At 38.7% G+C, this 21,371-nt stretch overlaps 1 protein-coding gene across 1 annotated transcript in view; it reads right to left on the bottom strand.

The window, feature by feature from the left end:
- Smg1 (SMG1 nonsense mediated mRNA decay associated PI3K related kinase) overlaps positions 1-21,371 on the bottom strand; it is a 100,701-nt gene that overhangs the window by 6,775 nt on the left and 72,555 nt on the right. Inside the window, exons 39-60 of the mRNA XM_051192772.1 lie at positions 20,541-20,763; positions 18,126-18,372; positions 17,498-17,727; positions 16,381-16,629; positions 15,434-15,572; positions 15,216-15,325; positions 14,873-15,091; positions 14,227-14,417; positions 13,217-13,389; positions 12,841-13,120; positions 11,544-11,816; positions 11,170-11,404; positions 10,106-10,332; positions 7,474-7,624; positions 7,198-7,387; positions 6,568-7,037; positions 4,665-4,799; positions 3,595-3,747; positions 3,140-3,319; positions 2,795-3,022; positions 1,992-2,203; positions 1,759-1,865 (exon numbers count right to left, since the gene is read on the bottom strand). Coding sequence (XP_051048729.1) covers positions 1,759-1,865; positions 1,992-2,203; positions 2,795-3,022; positions 3,140-3,319; positions 3,595-3,747; positions 4,665-4,799; positions 6,568-7,037; positions 7,198-7,387; positions 7,474-7,624; positions 10,106-10,332; positions 11,170-11,404; positions 11,544-11,816; positions 12,841-13,120; positions 13,217-13,389; positions 14,227-14,417; positions 14,873-15,091; positions 15,216-15,325; positions 15,434-15,572; positions 16,381-16,629; positions 17,498-17,727; positions 18,126-18,372; positions 20,541-20,763 — 4,622 coding nt within the window. The remainder of the gene's footprint in view (positions 1-1,758; positions 1,866-1,991; positions 2,204-2,794; positions 3,023-3,139; positions 3,320-3,594; positions 3,748-4,664; positions 4,800-6,567; positions 7,038-7,197; positions 7,388-7,473; positions 7,625-10,105; positions 10,333-11,169; positions 11,405-11,543; positions 11,817-12,840; positions 13,121-13,216; positions 13,390-14,226; positions 14,418-14,872; positions 15,092-15,215; positions 15,326-15,433; positions 15,573-16,380; positions 16,630-17,497; positions 17,728-18,125; positions 18,373-20,540; positions 20,764-21,371) is intronic.

Consider the following 21,371-nt stretch of genomic DNA (forward strand, 5'->3'; position numbering starts at 1 on the left):
AAAGCCAGAGGTGGTGGATGACTCCAAGGAAAGAGCATTTTCTAGATACAAGAGGGCTAATGAATGCAACAGACAGTTCAGATTGTCTCATTTGGTATTGTGTGTGTTGTTTTCAAGATAGGTTTCTCCATGTATCCCTGGCTGTCCTGGAACTCTGTAAACCAGGCTGGCTTCAAACTCACAGAGATCTGCCTATTTCTGCCTCCTGAGTATTGGGATCAAAACCATGTACTGCCACCACATGCCTTGATTTTGTTTTGATTTTTGAGAGAGAGAGAGAGACAGAGAGAGAGAGAGAGAGAGAGAGAGAGAGAGAGAGAGAGAGAGGCCATTGGGTTGAGTAGGGAGGGAGGGAGTCTGGGATATACTGCAGAAGGAGCAGCAGCAGCAAGAGCACAAGGAAGAAAAGAGAAGCTGTTGGCCACACCTTGAATCCAGCTCTCAGAGGAAGGCCAATCTCTGTGTGTTCTAGGCCAACTAGGGCTTAATAGTGGTAATTCTTTTAAAAATAATAAGTATTGCAGGGCAGTGGTGGCACATGCCTTTAATTCCAGAACTTGGGAGACAGAAACGGGCAGATTTCTGTGAGTCCGAGGCCAGTCTGGTCTACAAAACTACACAGAGAAACCCTGTCTTGAAAGAATAAAAATTTAAATAATAAAATTAAAAGTCTGAAGCCAGACATGTAGTTGACACCTTCAATCCCAACACTCATGAGGCAGAGGCAGTGGGGTCTCTCTGAGTTTCAAGGCCAGCCTGGTCTGCATAGCAAGATCCAGGGCAGTCACAGCAATGTAGAGAGATGCTGTCTTGAAACAAATAAGTGAAAAGCAAGTAAATAAGTAAATAGAAAGAAGTCTGAGATCATATAATCCTCCTGCTTCAGGCTCCCAAGTACTGGGATTATAGATATGTACCACCACACTAGACCTTAGTTATTCTTTATAAGGGAAATTAATCCATTCATTTTATATAGAGAGCAGTATTTAATCTTACTGAATTTGCTGACAGTTTTCTTTTTCAGTTTGGTTTACTTGTAAAGATTTTATTCTATTCTATTTGTGTGTGCATGCATGTGCATGTGCACACACACCCAAAGAGGGTGGAGTGGGAATTGGATCCCTTGTAGCTGGAGTTAACAGGAAATTTTGAGTTAGGAGCTGAACTCCCATCTTCTTCAAGAACAGCAAGCACTCTTATTAAACATCTTTCTGGTCCTGTTTTTTGAAACAGAATCTTACTATTATATTAGGCCAGGCTAGCCTTAAACTCATAATCCTCTTACCTCAATCTCCCCAGGCTTGGCTTCTAAAATAAACTTTCTTTTTCCTTTTTCAGGACAGGGCTTCTCTGTGTAGCCCTGGCTGTCAAGGATGCAACTCTCTCTCTGCAGACCAGACTGGCCTCAAATTCAGAGATCCCTGCCTCTACCACCTTCAGTGCTGGGATTAGGTGAGTGACACCATCATCCAGCTAAGATAAACTTTTAACGAGTATTTCAATACAGGTGTTCCTCCTGTATTGTTAAGTTCTTTTAATAATAATTATTGAGCTTGGTATGTGACAGCATTTAAAAACAAAACAAACAAACAAAAACCTTTAAAAGTTAGTGACTATAAACACAATAGACCTTCACCCATTATTATTTACTAGTGCTAGTAATCAAATCTAAGGCCTTACACATCATGTTAGGTGCATCACTAAACTAAATCTGCATATATAAACTGTCAACACATCAAGATCTGGCATCTTTCATACCTGCAGCAAAGGACGGCTGGTAAGTAGCAGATGATGTTGGACTTGAACATTCATTTGCTGCGTCGGTGACTAAGGGTGATGCAAAACTCACTAAATTATTATAGATACTGAAATACAAAATTTATGAAATGTTTATTTATGAAATGTTTTTGTCAAATAACTATAAAACAGATGCGCAAAACTTTTCATGCTTTGCTTCTATGTCATGAGAGTTGGTCAGAAAGCACCCTTACCTCTGGCTTTGTGTCTTCAGTTCTTTCAAGGTGGGAGTGATTTCCTGAAGCATTTCAACATGTTCTTGACTTCGAACCTGACCCATGGCCTGGACTAATGTGAACAAAACCGTCTGAATGTTGTCTTGCCATGATTTATATTCAGCCAGAAACTGCCTGACACTGCTCTCATAGGGGATATCTTCAGCATCTGCCAGAGCAGCCTCTTCATCCTGCCACCAAAGCACAATCCGTTAGTAACAGACTTGTGTGTTCCAGCAATTCCTTGCCTTGTGATTCAAAAGGTAATAAATGATCTAAATGTCACTGCATTTGATCTGCTCATTATGTCAGTTTTTTTTTTAAGACCTTTGTTTCCAGCACCAAATAAAAAACATCAGAATGACTGTCCCTATTTTGTAATGATGAAGTAATTTAGCGTTTTCAGGTAATGTATTTCCTTATTAACCACAATGAGTAGGGTACTAGAGGGATGAGATGGTAGTTCATTCACTATGGATGAAAATTATATTTGTTTGGAGACAAAAGTAGGGAAGAAGAGTCTAAAAACCAAAACAGCAACTCCACTGGACACTAAGTTAATCAATTTAAGTCTCAGTCTCTCTGTACAAAAGTCATAATGCCTACTTTAAAAAAAAAAAGGTTGATGAAAATTCATTCTGACCTAGTTACAAGCAAGTTGCAAGATGTAAATTGAGAAGTTACTTTTGTTTACAAAGTGTCCCATCTTTCCACAAAGCTATCTATAATGTCTTGAGACAGGAAATTATGATGGTGCGCATACCTTAGCCATAATGCATTACCTTAGCCATGGCTTTCAGGAGATGCTTGACATCTCCAAGCTGCCGGTTGTGACCTGTGAGCACAGTCTTTACGCTGTCCACTAGGCTCTGGATGGTCTCACAGACAGTCTCTATCTGTTGCTCCTTCTCTGTTTGAACAGCCCTCTGAGTGGACATATCCTGGGTCAACTGTTTGTGTGCTGATAGAAGCCACTCAGAACTGCCAATGGGATGTTCAAGAGTGGTGTCCTAAATAGAATAATGTAACAACCTGTTATATTTAGTCTTCCATAACTGTAACTTTAAATTGGGTTACTAGCCTTATGATTTTTAACACTATCAGTTAGTTACACCCACAAGACTCACCACTCGCTGTAATAAACGAAGCTCTAACTCTGAGACTGAACTGTTGAACTGTGACGCAAATGAGCACATTTGCTGACATCGTTTGATTAGTTCAAATAAGGCAGCATCTAGGCTTAAGGCTTCTGCAGTTCTTGTTCGTAGACTTTCAAAATGAATGATGTTGCTGCAGAGGAAAGTGACCTGTGAAGAGAGAATCCACACAGGGTGCGGAAGAAGCGTGTGATGATGTGAGAAACAGCACTACCTACTCATTTCTAGAATCTAAATGATAACTGGTCCTAGAAACATAAGACTCTTTGTGAAAACACACCAAATATTTACAAAAGCTCTAAGTAGTGCACATTTTAACTTTTGTCAGTATTACTACAACTGAAACAGCAAAAAGCACCTAAAGACAAAATTCAAGCACTTTCATAATCTTGAAACATCATGATGATAGGTGCAGGACACAGTACCTGGTTTGCTCTCTGGCTCTCTTTGAGAACAAGATTTCTTCTTTCAGCTATTGTTGCTTCAAAATCTTGTAGTACTGGTGCCAGTGCAGGGTTGGCACCACCTGCCCACTTCAGCCGCTGCTCAATGCTGGCTTCAAGGGTTGCTAGTTTCTCCTATAAAAGTCAGCAGAATACCTGAGCCCTTACGACACTCTCCACTCCCTATTAAGCATTTTATGTTCAGGGAGAATCAGAAGACGCATGGGTAAGCACACTTAATTTAGAAAATATCTCAAACACCTCTGTTTTAAAGTTCATCTTAATTTTTTTTTTAATTTTTAATATGTGTATTGTTTTGCCTGCATGTATGTCTGTCTGTGAGAGTGTCAGATCTCGGAGTTACAGACAGTTGTAAGAGCTGCCATGTGGGTGCTGGGAATTGAACCAGGGTCCTCTGGAAGAGCAGTCAGTGCTCACAACCACCTGAGACAGCTCTCTAACCTGTTCATCTTGATTTTATTTGAGTATTTTAGGGTCAAAGATGACTGGGGAAGATTGATTTTTCACTTACTTTCTTAGAATCTGTAGCATTTTCATGTCCTTTGGATTCTGCTTTCGTGTTTTAGGGTTTTTTGTGTCCCCACCCCAGTGTTTGTGATTGTCATTTTTTAAAAGCAGTTTTTAAAAAAATTAAATACAGATTAAACATGATGTTGGCACACTTGAAATCAATCCTAGCATTGGGAATACCAATGGCCAGTTCCAGATAGCTTGGGTTACACAGGGTAAGAACCTGTTTTCTCTATGCCAAAATGAGTAAAAGATCCAAACACTGTTGCTTGTTTTCTTAAGAAGAGAAAGAAGATATGGTAAGGGTGGGAGGTTGAGGCTCTGGGAAGAGATGGTGGAAGGAAAAAACTGTGATCAGAATATATTCTATGAAAAGCATTTCATTTTCAATAAAGACAAAATTTCAAAAATTAAAACAAAAGTGAAAGGAGATTAAAAGCCAAAGATAGGCAGAGATATAATCAATGTCACTAGTTACTTGCAAATCAGAATGTACTAGTAGGAAGACAATCCAAACATACCTGAACAGTCCCAATCGAAGTCTCAATCTGACTGAGAGCATGCAGTTTCTTCTTCATGCTGGTCAGGATTGCAGACCGAGGCGGAGTGACTGACATGGCTTGTGGTCGATTGATAAGGAGGTCTTCATGTTGCCACTATTCAAAGAAAAAAAGGAATGTAGGACAAAACTTCAGATAAATAAGGGGAGGGCAGCATGAGGTTAATTAATTAAGACTGAAAGAAGACGGAAAACTGAGCTGCAATAAAGAGAAGTATCACATCCAACTGAAAACTTCCCTGACATGGAGGATGGCTGGTAACTTCATGGATCACTAATACACAACATTCAAACAGGAATTCTCTAGACATCTGATAAGTCTTACATTTGGGAGGCATGCCCCAAAGACAACCTTTCCAGATCAAGTGGCACAAACCTATAATCTCAACATTTTCCAAGCAAGTTCCAGGCCAGCTTGAGCTACATTTAAAAACAAAACAAACAAAAAACATCTTGTCTTTGTGATGTGTCAATCTCTAGTTAAGAGAATACAGTGAAATTAGTTGTGGGTCTTGTACGATTGTCTAGCAAAGAAACTGGATAGAAAAAGAACTCCCCACACACTATCCATTTTTCTTTTTTAAAGTTCTGACAGTCATTCGGGCTACAACTTACACAGGAAATGGGGGGGGGGTGTAGTTTAGTGATGTGGCTAACATGATGTGTATGTAAGGCCTTAGATTTGATTCCTAGCACCAGTACAGTACATGATAATCCAATATATTATGCTTACAACTTAAAAGTTGTGCCCAGATTTAAAAAGGGAAAGGATTTCTAATAGGTTTCCCTTAACATTAACTGTCAATTTAAAATTTTTGGCATATTTTTACATTAATTATTATTATTATTTTAGACAGGGTGTCATGTAGCTACGGCTGGCCTCAAACTTGCTATATAGCCCAGGATGGCCTTTTGACTCTCCTGCTCAAACAAGCATGTACCGCCAAATCCAGTTTATGCAGTGCTGGACCTTGTGCGTGCACCACTAACTACAAGTGAGCTACATTCCCAACCCCAGCACTGATAATTTTTAAAAGACTAAAATCCAAACTGTGTGCTATTTCAAAGCATAAAAGATTTTTAGAAGTCATAAAATATAACCCCCAACCTCACACCCACAATGTGTGAGACACAGAACTATTAATACACAACTAATATGATTAGGGTTGAATATACTAATACTTTTCCTAACTTATGATATAAGAAAATAGCTAGTGCTGATAAAACCTCTAATATAAGGGAACAGAAGATTCCACTGACCAAAGTGAAACAAAACAAAATAACCACTGGTTATGCCAAAACAGATTCCAAAAACTAACATTCTCCAATCCCTTTAATTTTTCTGACGATACTGACAATGACAAAGCATACATTTATAAAAGAATAAAAAATTCATTCCTGAGTCACACTGTGCACACCATCTTCATAGTTGCCTAATCCTCACTAGTCATCCTCCATAAGGGATACCACCCTCAATCTACAGGCAGGATGTCAGAACTAGGTTTGGTGCTAACAGAAAAAAAACAGGCTTCTTCTATAAGCAGTTTCTAAAATAAAGGCTTAGACCCAAAGCTATGCATTGTATTTTTGAAAGCATCAATGAAACCTATTTCAAGATAAATTTAATCATCTATTATTACAGGATGCAGACTGCCATACATCATGAATAAATAAAACCACTAAAATTATATTCATAACCAATACTCACTATTAATTAATTAACAAATTAATTTAGAAGAAAACAGAAAAACCCCAAAAGTGTTCTCTTTGGTTTGGCACAGTTGCACCAATTTACATCTTTTTCTTTATACTGGCATAAAGGAACTGTGTGTAAGGAAAACCACACTTAACAGCAAACTGCTCACCTGGAACATGGCGATATGCAGTTGTACCCGCTGCAGGCTTGTCTTGCAGGAAGAAATGCTGGTTTCCAGCCTTCGCACCAGGTCATGCTTCTTCCAGGCTGTGTCATAGGAGCTAGCTAACACAGTAGCCCTGTTCATTACCAACTGTGAGAACTTGCCTACCTGGATGTTATGCTCTACAGCTTTCTTACACAGATCATCTACAGAAACTTTGCTTTCAGCACCAAAATCCTTTGCCTCCACCTGGGCAATGATGTCTACACCCAAGGCACTGATAAAGCTACACAGTGTGAGTCCAAGGGCTTGGTTTGGGAGTCCTATCAAGAGCTGCCTCACAAAATCAGCTGTAAAGGCCTTGATAGGCTTGGCCATTTGGTCTTCACTGAAGCAAGAGTTTCTAAAGAGGGTTTTTACATTGACAAGCTGGACAGGTCCATTCACAGTGTTCTGATCTTCAAGTGAACTTGATCCTAAAAAAAGCAAAAATCAACTTAAAATAACTCCATTAAGATTGATAAAACGTATTTGAAGCACTGAGAATTCACAAGTGCACAATTAAAATAAGCCTATTCCATCATGATCCCTTCTGGAGTATGAAGAACACAATCTAACCCAGTACATTAATATTACCTGACAATGTTTTAGAAAAGGTACCACAGAGCCTGAAGAACTCCTTTATCGTCTGTAGTCTTTTTAAAAAGAAAATCTCTTCTAGCACCTGACGGTGATTGTCATCATCAAAAAAATTGACCTGGGTACTTCTGGCTTCCCGAATAATGTCGATCTTCCTCCAAGCTACAGGAATTTCCATCTTGTTTAACTATGGCAAAGGGAAAGAAGGTATGCTCACTTTCTTTATAAATGACTACTATACTTATAACTTTCATAACACAAGTTAATGTTTACCTTTTCAACTAGTAAGCCAAAAGCAGTTTCAACTTGGGCAAACATGCCATCAAATGCTACCAAAAGCATCTGGCCAGCTGACATTTTTGGTGTTTCATCAACTGAACCATTTCTTGGTTGGATTAATTCACCATACTGAGCATGCAGCATTCTAGAAGGAAAAAAAAAAAAAAAAAAGTATTAAAACCATCATCTTTTTTAATCCCAGCACTCAAGAGACAGAGGCAGGCAATCTCTGTGAATTCAAGGCCAGCATGGTCTACAGAGCAAGTTCCAGGAATACAGAGAAACCCTGTGTCAGAGGTGGGGGGAGGTGACACGGGACCCTAACCTGAAGGAGAATTTGTTTGGGGCAACACAAAAGCCTATAAGTCTCAGAGCTGCTGTGCACAGTCTACAAAAACATGCTAGCATTATGGGAACTGCTATGAGAAAACAGTATTTAGTGCCAATTCCATTATAAAATCAGTGATTTCAACTTAGTTTTAATAATGTGTAATAACTATTTATGTGATCTAAATTTTATGCAAATGTGAATGAATGATATTTTACTACATTAATATATGACATTGTCAAGAATAACCTAATTCTAAAGTATAGACCTATAAAACTGTCAGGTGCAGTGGTGCTATAGCCACGTAACTGGATTTTACTTCACAGTAATGGAAGTACCTACCACTTGGAGTATATAGAGTTTTGAATTATGTTCATTTCAAACATTTTTAAAAATTTGAGTAATTTAGAGTATGTCAAATGACAACTTTCATAAACAGTAAGGCATAGTGTTACACACCTATGAATCCAGCAACAGGAGGCCAAGACAGGGGGATCCTAGGAATATAGCTAATCAAGTGAGATCCAGACACAGTGACAAATTTAAGAAAAACAAAAAAGGGGGGTTCGGGGGTGGGCAGAGCAATAGAGCAAGATACTTGATATCTACATGTACTGACACGAGCACAAGGACCTACCTACACACACACACACACACACACCCACCCATACCCAAACACAGATTTTTAAGCCAACTTTTTAACCAATGCTTGAAATGATGATACTGCTGTTATGTGAATAGTTTAAATCACTTTTAGCTGGTCCTTGTCTATGCTATTAAGTTATACTCTTTGAAGCTGCAGCTAAAAAGTAACAGGAAAAAAGATAACAAAACAATTTCTAAATGCAACAAAAGTAGGGGGGGGAAGCAGAAGATTTTTAAATGTAGCACTGATATGAAGGAACTCTTGCTCCCCTTTTGTTGAATGGATGACAAAAGAATGACAGTTTATGAAAGATATGTTCACATTTCATGTTTCCTGATATACTTAAGGAAAATTATTGGGAAAAAAAATACTACTTCAGAATAACTAAGGGAAGGCTTTTAAAATGGCTCAATGAATAAAGGCAGTTACTATCAGATTATGCAAGCCTAATGACCTGAGTTCAATCACAAAACCCTCCTAAAGGTGGAGACACACAACTCCATAAAGTAATTCTCTGACCTCTGTATGTGCACACACATAATGAAAATTAAACAAAACAAAGAAAAGAATGTAAACCAGAATAAGCACATGCAGATGATCTCATATTAAGAAACAAATCCTTCACTCCCTTCCTTTCTACTTGCAATTTCCCATATAAGGAAATCAGGTGGGCAGTCAACCCTTCCCTGTCCCTCCCTGATATACCAATTTCTGCAGTGAATTCAATGTCAAAATGCCAAAGAAAGAGATCATGAGTCTCTAGACTAACAAGGGGGCATAGGGCTCAGTCACAGTTACAATGTAAATATGGAAAGCTATACAATCTCAACAGGTTCCAAAGTCCAACTGCTTTTCTGGATTAAAGAGAATACAATGTTTAAAAGTGGAGTATCCATTTTATCAGCCAAGTTCATCTCAAATGCTTCCATATCTTAAAAAAAATCTCACATTGAGAGCTGGCAAGAGGGTTCAGTGGGTAAAGGTACTGTCACACAAGCCCAGCAACCTGAGTTAGATTCCCAGAACCCACGTAAAGGTAGAAGCAGAGAACTGACTGTAAATCTGTTCTGACTGCCACATGTGCACAGTGGCAAGTGAGCTCTCTACCCCCACCAATACCACCACACACTAAGACAGTAAAAAAAATAATACAATAAATACACACACTGAACTTTATGCACATACATGTAACCATAACAACAAAAGGGACGTTATGTGCACAACAAAAAGCTGTATAAAGCTTACTAAAGGGAAGAGACACTAAAATGAATATGTGTGTTCCTAGTAAAAGACAAGCATGTTCCATGACTTTCCCATTACCCATTTCATGATAATGACATTTTACTATAAGCATGCAATTAAGGTCAGACAAGAGATGAGCTTGCATAGGACTGCAGACAATCTAATAAATCTGTAACTATTATGAAGTAATGAACTTGCACATATTAGTAATCAGATTTGCTCTAAAAATTAAAAGTAAATTTTAATTAGGTTAGAGCTCAGAATCTCATTACCTAGCTACCTCCTACACAGCTCTCTTTTTATGACCGCATAACTCAAACTGGCCATGTTCTTGCTTTAGTCGCCAAAGCCCTGGTATTTATAGGCATATGTCAGCAGTGATCTGCCAGCTGGCTAGCAAGCACATTTACCTGGCAACATCGATGTAATGAGCATGAGTTTCTTCTTCAAGTCCCATGGCTGTGTTTCGTAAGTAGGCTTGAAGCGACTCAACTAGAGTCTGTAGAGGAACTCCGTCAGTCGTCTGCTCAATGAGACTGTCTAGCTCATGGAGCATACTTTCTAATGTGCACTCTCCTTTCATTAAACATCTAAGTGCTTCTGGGAATATAATTTGCCGGAAATTTGAATTTAACTCCTATAAAGAGGAGAATATATATTTTAATGCTTCTCCTAACTTTAGGGTAAGTTATACATTTGATAATGCAGTCCCATAAATTAAAACCAACTCATACATGGCATTTGTGGCACACACCTGTAATCTTAGCACTCAGAAAGCAGAGTCAGAAGGATTGCTGCAAGTTTGAGTGTTGTCATAAATTTGAGATGGACTACATGGCAAGTTCAGACTAACAAGGGCTACAAAGAGCCCAAAAAGCCCAAAATTAAAAACAAACAAACAGTTAGGCTGGGTGTGGTAATATACACCTTTAATCCTAACCCTTGGAACTATGAAGCAGAGGCAAGAATTCCAGGCCAGCCAGAGCTCCAAAACAAAACACCCAGTTTATATAAAACTACACCCTGATTCTTATTTTAAATGGGTGCTTAAGCAACATTGAACCACAAACCTCCCCCATTCCCTGATTTATGTGCACACATGTAGCCATGGCAACATTTTAAATAACTGATTAGCCAGCATTCAGTCAAATTGCTCTTCTGGATTAAGAATCTAAACACACAATGTTTACTATCTAACCTCAACTTAGAAACTCAGGGCCTTGTCTTTCCCGATGATCTGTTTTGCTGCTGAGTTTGTTTTTTAAAGTTGTTATTTTACAACCTAGTCTCAAAGCTGAGGATGACCTTAACTTTCTGACTGTCCTGTCTCTACTTTCTGAATACTGGTATTACAGGCATGTGCCACCACTCTTAGTTATACGGTTCTACAGATGAAACCCAGTGTTTCACAAATGCTAAGTAAGCACTCTACCAACTGAACTATGTTCCCAACCCAACTTGTAAAAGTGTTCACCTGCAGGGATGTATATACTCCATTGGCTAAATGAACAGCCTCAGATGCTTCCACTGGGTTGGGAATATCCAAGTCCTGTGGTACCAGGTGGCACTGCTTCAATAACTGTACCAAGCAGGTGACATTTCCACTCATACTACACAGCTCCTCCAGGAACCAAGCTCCATCCCGGGATGTCAGATCAACTAGCTGCTCCCCAGCACTTGAGGCTGCACCTTCCATCATAAGGTTGCGTCTATGTGGGCAATGAAAACATATCTGATTAACAAAAGAGTTAAAATCTGAAAGTGACTCTAACACAAGCCAAAACTACCAGTATTTTAAATTTGGGATTAAAATAAAACAATGATCTAGTATAAAGCAAGCTAGCTCACCTTGTAAGAGTACAAAGGGCAGATATAATGACACTTGCTAGACTTAGAGATCCTTCTTCCCCATTCTCATGAAGGAAAACTTTAATGCAACGCTCAATTTCTTTCAACTGATCTTCACAAACTGGCACAGTGACGGCTTCTTGTTTCAAGCGTTCCACTTGTCTAATGAGTCTACTGTTTATGTCTGCTGCATACCGCTGAAGGGTCATTTCAGTGGCAGTGATAAACTGACACACTGTTGGAGGTGGCTGAGGAGCATACTGTATTTCATATCTATAAAAATAAAGCAGGCATGTGCTTATAGTAATATTCTCCTACTTGTAAATAACATTCACACTGCAAAATATACAAGAAAATTGCATTGTATCCTCAAAAAAAAAAAAAAAAAAAAAAAAAAAAAAAGAGAAATCATTAATTGCATTTCAGATAAATTCTCTAGAACACAAGCTACTTCAAAGATGGCTTACTGAGTGATACAATCAATGACATATAACTTCCTTAAACAATCCTACCATGCTAACACTTGTATATGCTAATTAAGAGAAAATGTCTTTCAAGAGTAACCTTGAATGAGTTCACATTAATTTCTCTGCAGTATTGCAGGAATGGAACCCAAAGCCTTCCACATGAGTCAGTCTACCCTTATGGACTAGGCTGGCCTCAGGCTTGCAATAAGCATCCTCTTTTAAAAAAAAAAAAAAAAAATCTGGGGGGTGGTAGCATGAACCTGTAATCTCAGCTACTTGGAAGGTTGATTTAGGACAAACTGTCTCAAAGAGAAGGGCTTTAAAAAAAAAAAAAAAAGTAAACAAAACAAAAGGAACTTCACTCAAATATGTTAACCTTTAGGGGAAAAAAGCAACTGTACTGGTTTGTTACTGTCAACTTGATATAAATCTAGACATATTTGGGAAGAACCTCCACTGAGAAATTGCCTCTGCTATATTACCTGTAAGCAAGTCTGTAAAGCTTTTCTTGCTAAATGATTAATGTGGGAGAGTACAGCCCAAGAGGGAAGGTGTCACCCACAGGAAGGTGGATGAGTTATGTATGAAAGCACGCTGAGCAATCTTCCTCCATAGCCTCTGCATCAGTTCCTGCCTCCAAGTTTACTGTCTTGAATTCCTTGAATCCCTTCATGCTGAACTATAAGCTGTAAGATAAACTACTACTTCCCCAAGTTGCTTTTGGTTGTAGTCTTTATCACAGCAATAGAAAGAAGCCCTAACTAAGACCTCAACTTACAACACAACCCTGCTTCCCTCAATGTGAAGAGAAAGAGATGTCTTCAACTTACTTCCTATAGAGTTCTTGGCAACGGTCTACTGTGGTGTTGCAGATGAGCTCTTCCATCCAGGCCTTCCACTGTTCAATTCGGTGTTTCTGAAATATGGCTTTTGGATACTGCAGAGCAACAGTTGCATAATGATGCAGCTGCTCAAGACAGCCCCGGAGCACAGACCGCCTCTGCTGCAGAAGAGCGCCAACTTCCCCCTCCAGCTGCTCACATTGGCTGATGAGGTGGGCCTGGCCAGCATTCTGTAGAAAAGCTGTTGCTGGTACATAGCTTGGGGGACCTTGTAGTAAGATAGTCACAAAGAAACCACTTTAAAAGTCAGTAGTCATTGATTAGAATCCCATCCTCTTAACATGCAGAACCCATGCTCACATACCAAGGTCCATTTGTGTGCTAATCTCCTGAAGCAAACTTGCAAGCTGGGTTGCTTCTAAATTATTGAATGCAGCTTGATAATGTGTTATCCATTGTTCAAACTCATTCAGCTTCACCTGGATAGCTTCCTGAACAGCTCTTTGCTGAGTCTGTAGTTGAGTATGCTCAGAATATCTAATCAGGAAACCAAAGCCAAAGATCATTTGCAGCTCTTCCTTTTATCTAGTAAAGGCTGGACTTTTCGGAAACTTAGACTAGTTGGGAACAAGGCAGGGGGGTTTGAGACAGGTTTTCTCTGTATAGCCCTGGCTGTCCCGAAACTCTGTAAACCAGGTTGCCCTTCAACTCTGAGATTCTCCTGACTCTATCTCCTGAGTGCAAAATTAAAGGCATGCACCATCACTGCCTGGTTAGCATATTTGAAATCTCAAGCCCTATTCAAATGTCCCCTTCCTGTTCTGGTTTGCTCCAACCATGCCATTTCCTCAACTATGCTCACAACACATTTTAAATAAACTCTTAACACATATGCCAAGTTTAAGATTCCTTGAAGGAAAATTGCTGAATCTTTGTAGTCTGAAAGCTTCTAAGCAATGCAAGACATTTGCATATTCAACTATTGGGGGTGCCTGCTGTATGAGGTTTCATTCACTTGGATCCCTCTAGTTTGTATACTTTTTAAGGATTTATTTATGTATTGCTTTCATGTGGGTGTGTCTGCATGAAGTTTATGTGCAAGAGCCCATGGAAGTAAGGAGGGGGCTGGATCACCTAGAACTAGATTTATATAGACTTGTGAGAAACCATGGTGGCCATAGGAACTGAACCCAGGTCCTCGGTATGATCAGCCAGTGCTCTTAACTGCTGAGCCATCTCTCTAGTTCCTGTATGCTTTTGTTAAACTCAAAAAAGCAGATGAAATAACTGCCATTACAAAAGTATTTATACAAACACAAAAATTCTCTATTAGCAGCATATATTGAGAAGTACAAATCAATTATTATTTTAAACCTGTGTTGCAGAGTACGAGATGGATGGTCTACTCCTTCAGCTCCTTCGAGAAATTCTATTTCTTCCAGCAATTTGCCCTGCAGTTTTTCAACATCTGTCAGCTGCTCCTGCAGGCTCAGATATTCATCTAAGCTGTTGTCCAGCTTGGGAAGCACAACCAGCATCTCATCCCGATTCTTAAACCAGTTCACCTGGAAGAAGGGTTGTGATCAGGAATATAAAGAGCTGTCAGAGGCTCCATTGTTAGATGAACTGTGAAGGCTGCTACACCTGGCTGTTTGTTTCACCTAAAATCCCAACTAGGAACTGGGTTTGTGGCAATGCCCCTATTTTACAAAGATAATCGATACACTCACATTTACTGGAAAGATTCATAGGCCACAGAAAATAAGCCTGAGATCTGTGACTACTGAAAGGGAAGGAAAGTTATTCAATAAGAAACAAAGTGTTCGCTGGTGAAACATTATTACCCTCAGCGAAACATTATTACCCTAACTCCAAGTAACGTAAGTGTGCCTGTGTGGGAGGACAGCCTAACAGAGATGACACAGGATCCTCATACTCAGAGAGACCCTAACACACTCAACCCTTATGTACATTTACTCAGTTGAAAAGCTGACAGTGATATTATATCCCTGGGCTTTACCTTAATCTCAGCGACTCTGGAAGAAAAAAGGCTTCGGGTAATCTCACGTTCCATCTCTCGCTTGCTCTGCTTGCTCTCAGCCTGCTGGCCACCTCCACCATAGACAGCACCTGCAAACCCAGCCTCACCACCAGCTGTCCAATCCACCAGGGGGTCATACACAAAAGCCTCCAAGAGCGTCAGCAGAGTCTCTCGGCCTCGACGCATAATGTGGAGAACCTATTTTTAGAAGTATTTTCAGTAAATTCAACACAAGTTTCAACATGAAAATGTTTTATAACTTCATCCCATGGATTTCGCTCATTAAACAGTTATGTTACAAGGCAAAAGAGAAAAGGCATACCTGCTCACAGGAAAGCCTAAAAACACCTTCTACTCCAGTTACACCCAGTGCTGTTTCAATGTTTTGTGTCATTCGAAAAGGCACTTTCTCTGGAACTCTAAGGCTTTTACCTTGAAAAGACAAATCATTGTATTTTTGCCCTCAACACACAAAAAAAAAAAAAAAAAAAAAAAAAAAATCTGACCTTCAAATAAATTCAAAAGCCCATTTCATCTTACCTTTTTCAAAGCAAACATTATAATCTATGTGAACTACTTCTCCAGTTGTCATATCTATGAGGACATTATCCAGATGTCTGTCTCCAAGGCCAATTATATAGCCAACCATAGACATGACAGCAGTAGATCTTGCATAGGACTAAAGAGGAGAAGGAAGCAGGTAAACATCATGAGCCAATCTCCCTCCAACAGAGACTAGGTAATATAAAAATCAATATAACTCCATAATCCTACACTCTTCTTCTACAATAAACCAATTAACATAAAGCACCCCTCAAAACTTCTGCACATGGCTGCCCAGGCTCTACGCTATGAGAGGCATGTTTGGGAGGGGAATTGTTTTTAAAGACTTTTCAATTTGTAATTAATTATGTCTATGTGTGTGGATGTGTACATTAGTGTAGACAGAGAAGGCCAGAAAGGGCATCAAATCCCCCAGAGCCAAAATAACAGGCAGTTGTGAAACCCTTGACATGGGTGATGGGAAAAAAACTTAGGTCCCCTGAAAGAGTAGTACATACTCCTAGCCACTAAGTCCCATCACCAGCCCCAGGAATGTTGTGGGTTTTTTTGTTTTTGTTTTCCCCTGAGACAAGGTCTCACTATGTAGCCCTGGTTGGCCTGGAACTCTCTATGCAGATCATGAACACACAGATTATGGGATTGCCTCTGTCTCCTGAGTGCTGAGGTCCATGCCTATCCAAAGCCCTATTTCTTTTAAAATAAAGAAGTTCAGCTCTTTCAATATTCACCTTTTATTTCATCCATCATCCCTTCCACCCTTCCCTCACAGTCACAGCCACACTTTTATAACTCTCAAGTAACACTCAAGTATAGGACTCGACTATAAAGTCTAGAAGGAAGAGAAAAGACCAGAAAGACTGACAAAGAGGATCGGATCAAAGCCAGAGTAAAAATGGTGACACCTAACCCCAAGTGCCACATACCTGTGTGACTCTCCACCACTCATCAGGAGTAGTACAAGATGACCAGAGCTCTTTGGCCAGGAGGTTTGGGGGCGTGGCCTCCATTAACTCCTCCAACACTGCCTTCATCACATGCAGGGGCCAATCTCTCCTTGACACATCCAGGCTAAGGCCAACTATTTTCAAAGCAGGGCCAATTTTACTATAGTAAAGTTCACTAGGACGAGGTACAATGCTGGGATTCTGAGGAGTTTGGTAGGAATCTTGGGCCTTAAAAAATTTTTTTAAAGGAAAGATTAGTCTTACTCAAGAAAATACAAAAATTATAAAGCATTTTTAAAAGTTTGACTTAAAATTCAATCTATATTCTTTATAATACAATTCATTTTTAAAGGCATATCCCATTTGTGCATATTTTCAGTCTTCATTGATGATTTACTCAATATTAAATAAACACAGCTTTAAGAAACATGTTCCAAAGTTTAGACAGCTCCTCTGCCTCCTATCTTTAGCTTACTCTTCGATAACTGTAGTACATGCCTATGCTTATCTGCAAAACTTGACTTCCCAGACTTAAGGTACAGAATTAGATGACCAAGAACCACAAAAAATAAATAAAAACGAAGAAAAGCAGGCATGAGTCTTTCCGCTCCAACAACTCTTAATTAGCTGCCTGAACAGCGTTCTTAACTGTTCTTAACTAACCTGAGACCCCACTCAGTTCTGCTACTTGGCATATAAACTACCCAGGTTTTTGGTCTAAAAAGTTAAAACTCTTAGTCTGAATAAAAGAATAAAATTCACAAGGAAAAAGAGGACACTGGTGATCAAATAAATCCATGTTAAAACTTTCTTATTAAATACTAAAAGTAATCTGGGTTTCAAAGCTTATTATTTCATTTAATTAATATAAATTATTTAACTTAAAAGCTCATAAGAGCATTTAAGATGTGAAACTTAAAACTTCTGAGCAATTAGCAACTAACTACATGTCTTAAAACTTTACTGTTCAATAAGATGCCCATGCTAATCCATTACAAGCATGCTTGACTTCACAAAGTCATCAAGAATGCCCTGATACACACTTGTTCATACATATTCCAGTAAGAATACAGGTGCACTTGGAATTTTACCCAACCTTTTGTGCTTGTAAGGCAGCTTCCCGCTGTTGCCATCGTTTGTAAAGACCAAACAATGGTGTGGCTCCATCCACCCATTGGATAAGCCCAGATCTTGTCCCCAGTGGTGTTACAGAATAGTGCCGAGCATGGAAGCGGGGTGTTTCCTGCCGATTAATTGTAGCAAACATGGTGTTTACAATAGATAAGAACTGCATGATTCTCTCATCCAAGTGTAAATCCTCTAGTCCTATGAAAACAAAATCAAAATTAGCAGGATGGGTAACAAACAGGTCTGGGAGTACACAACTTCCTGCATTTTCAGTAAGGAATAAACACAGTAAGGCAGACCTAAGAACATCAAGGAATTCTATTCAGTGGTATTAGCACTAGTTATTAACACTGAAGTGTACTCAGTTGGTCTGCTTATATAAGTTCATAAGCAAGATTCAGAGAGTGAAATATTGTGACATGCAGCTAACCGCTGTCATTCAAAATCACATAAGACATAAGAAATATAGACTTTCATCTACAACAGGCTTATTCTAATGTGCATGCAAACTCACATGGACACATACAAGCCACACACATATACACACCATTAACAATCATGGTTATATTAAAAACATGAGTTAGCTCTAACTTTACCTTTGAAAAGGTAAGGATAGCTCTTCCCATCTGAGCCGAGAAAGAGGAGTTTCTTGGGCTTGGTCTTAGTTGGTAAGATAGTGATGGTTCCACCCACACTGTGAATTGTCACAGTATCTCTGGCCGAGACTTCACCAGGAAGTGCAATTTCAGTGTTAGTCATGGCAGCCAACCAAGGACTGATCTCATCAAGACGCAAGATGTAGCTTGCACGTTTCTGCGCTCTCTGCTGCAAACTCAGCATTATCTACGTTCGTAAGGTGGAAAAACAAGTCTGTATTCTGGTACAACATATTGCATTTGGCATAAAATTAAACCCAAACGCCCCATAAATACCTGATGTTCTAATCTCTATGTTTAATTTGAGGCTAGGGATGTGGACTACCCTTGAAACAGGTAGTACTGTGCTAATAAATTGTATATGATTACTACTTTTATACCAAGTAAAGCAAGAAATTCAGAGGAGATGGGGAAAAAATTTCCACAGAGGGTCACTATGGGGCTATTGAGTTATGCCTCAGCAATGCCAAAACAAATCACATCAGTCCTTGCCATAGTACATACAAAGGCAGATAAAGCCTTGGGATACCACCAGCAAAATTACTGACATTAAGTTAATCTAAGATGCTGTATAAAACTAAACAAAGCACAATAGACATTTTAACAGAAGTAAGAGTTTAGAGCTCTGGCCCCTTGAAATATGCAAAAACCCAGGAGCAGCATTGCTAATAACCACAGGGAACAATGAATGTATCATGCACAGATCCATTCCCAGGGAAAAAAGTATCAAACATAGCTCTACACTTGTTTGGAGGTAATGTATATCTGGATCAACAAACTATAATAATATATAAACTTTCAAAGATTTGTTTATAAAATTAGAGAAACTGGAAAATCTCCCATTAATCAAGTGACAACAAATAAACTGGCACATAAACAGACCACTGTTTAGTCAAACATGGAGTGTGGATCAAAAGTATAGAGATACAGGAAGTGTAGAGTGCTCACTTAGCATACTAGTTTTGAAAGCCAATGCCACAAAAAGCAAACTATCATCTCCCCCCCATCCCAAAAAAAAAAAAAAAAAAAACCTGTCAGTGATTTATTTCATACACATCAAATTTAAAGGTACTGCATCTATCTCCTCTAGGTGTTTTTGTTTGTTTGGTTGGTTGGTTTGGTTTTTTAGAGATACGGTTCTCTGCATTGCTTTGGACCCTGTCCTAGAACTAGCTCTGTACACCAGGCTGGCCTGGAACTCACAGAGATCCACCTGCCTCTGCCTCCCTCCCAAGTGCTGGAATTAAAGGCTATGCCACCAATACCTTTTTTACCTTTATTAACAAAAAAGAATAAAACTGGTCTTAAACCACGGAAATCTGGTCCTACCTAATAAAAAGGCTGGCTATACCTAAGAAACACCATAGTTTATGTTAATATTCTTATCTTGTACTTTAGGAGATTTCCTTAAGAGTTAGAAGTTTTCCTTTCTCTTTTTGGTTTTTCAGACATGCTCTCTCTATGTAGTTCTGGCTATCCTAGAACTGGAATTCACTGGGATTAAGGGAGTACACTACCACGTCCAATGAGTTAGCAGTTTTCATTTACTAAAGCTGTACATACTTTTGTTCCTAGACTGTTTAGATTTGTGTCTTTTGTTTTTCATGGTAGTAAAGCTTAACAAAGAAACCAGTTAAAAATTAAAGACAAGGAAAAGCAAGAATAAGCATGACAGTCTCATGACTGATGGTACCACCACTATGAAAGGGAAAGACCATACAGAAAACAATCAAGGAGAGCAAGACAATGATTCTCAAATATCTGAATCCACAAATCATTCCAATCAGCAAATCACATTGCTATACTGATTACAAAAGAGATCAAATAAATATTAAATCCATTTTAATCATTCAGGTTGTTGACTTCAAAGTTCTAATGACTTTAGAATTATTGGCATTAATCTTACAGTCACTCACTAACTGAAAAATCTCAGCATTACTATAAAACTTTGGATTTGGGAGCATTTCAGATTAATGACGCTAAACCTAAAACTATTAGAAATGCCTACTTCTTCCCTTAAAAACTACATAGTCAAAAAAAATTCAATCTCCTAATCTCTTGTAAGAATACAAAACAGCTAGACTTACAGTATATATCTGGTATATACAGGCATAGTATTTGCCAGCCTCCCTGCTTTTCAGTCTCCAAATTCTCAAAATGAAAAGAAGGAAAAAAAAAAAAAAAGAAAGAAAGAAAACTTTTCTTCACTGTCTTTATCAGCAAATAATCACAAGATACCTTTATCAGGCTTATTATAAAACCTTTTTTCATGTTCTACAGTAAATGCAACTATTTTAAGTTTGTGTCTCAAGTGGAACTTTACATGCTAACAGCACTTTTACAACTACTCTGTACCTCTTTAAATGGAATCCAGCTGCTTCCAGGCTTGGCAGGATTTGATGGGGTCTTTAGTTTTTCAAGGGCATTGTCAATGGCATCACCATAGTTATCCTGAAACCACTTTTCATGAGGTGTCTCTGCTGGAGCAGCAGTGATGCTCCGAACATGTTCCAAAGCAAACACAATAGGCTTCATCAACGCTGTGTGCTTCTCTCGCATGATGGCAATTTTCTCTTCTCTAACCAAAGACATTTTCATTCAAAAACTTTATTAAAGTTTTATATAAAACAAGAGACAATTTAAATATTGAGTAAATAATATCAAAGAAAAGGCAAATAACGTATTCAACAATGTAAAAAAAAAAAAAATCCTAAGAATAGCTTTGCTTTTCAATTGTATTGGGAAATGGAATCTGAACTCTTAGTCTTAACCAAAAGCAGCACAAAATGAACCACATACCCAGATGCAGAAGTGAAGACTCCTGATAGAAAGCATAAGGTAAAGGCCTCCTTACACTCGATTTAATTGAATAAAGTACCATACAGACTAAATGACAATTCAGACTGATGACAAATGTTTCAAATTGTGTATCTGCCAAGGACTTCCCACAATGATTTTCTTTAAAAAAAAAAAAAAAAACCTACATCTCAACAACAAAATTCAACATTCTGCAAAGATATACGCTCATCAACTAAGACACAAAAAGAAGCTACACATTGTTGGTTGTTAAGGAAAATACAAATTAAAACTACAATGTCATACAACTTAGTATCCATGAGAATTATGAACAAAACTCCCAGGAAAGTGTAAGCTAAGTAAATGGCTCAGTAGGTAACAAATGGCTCA

This window comes from Phodopus roborovskii, unplaced genomic scaffold (assembly GCF_943737965.1).
Source record: "Phodopus roborovskii unplaced genomic scaffold, PHOROB, whole genome shotgun sequence".
Taxonomy (NCBI): Eukaryota; Metazoa; Chordata; class Mammalia; order Rodentia; family Cricetidae; genus Phodopus; species Phodopus roborovskii.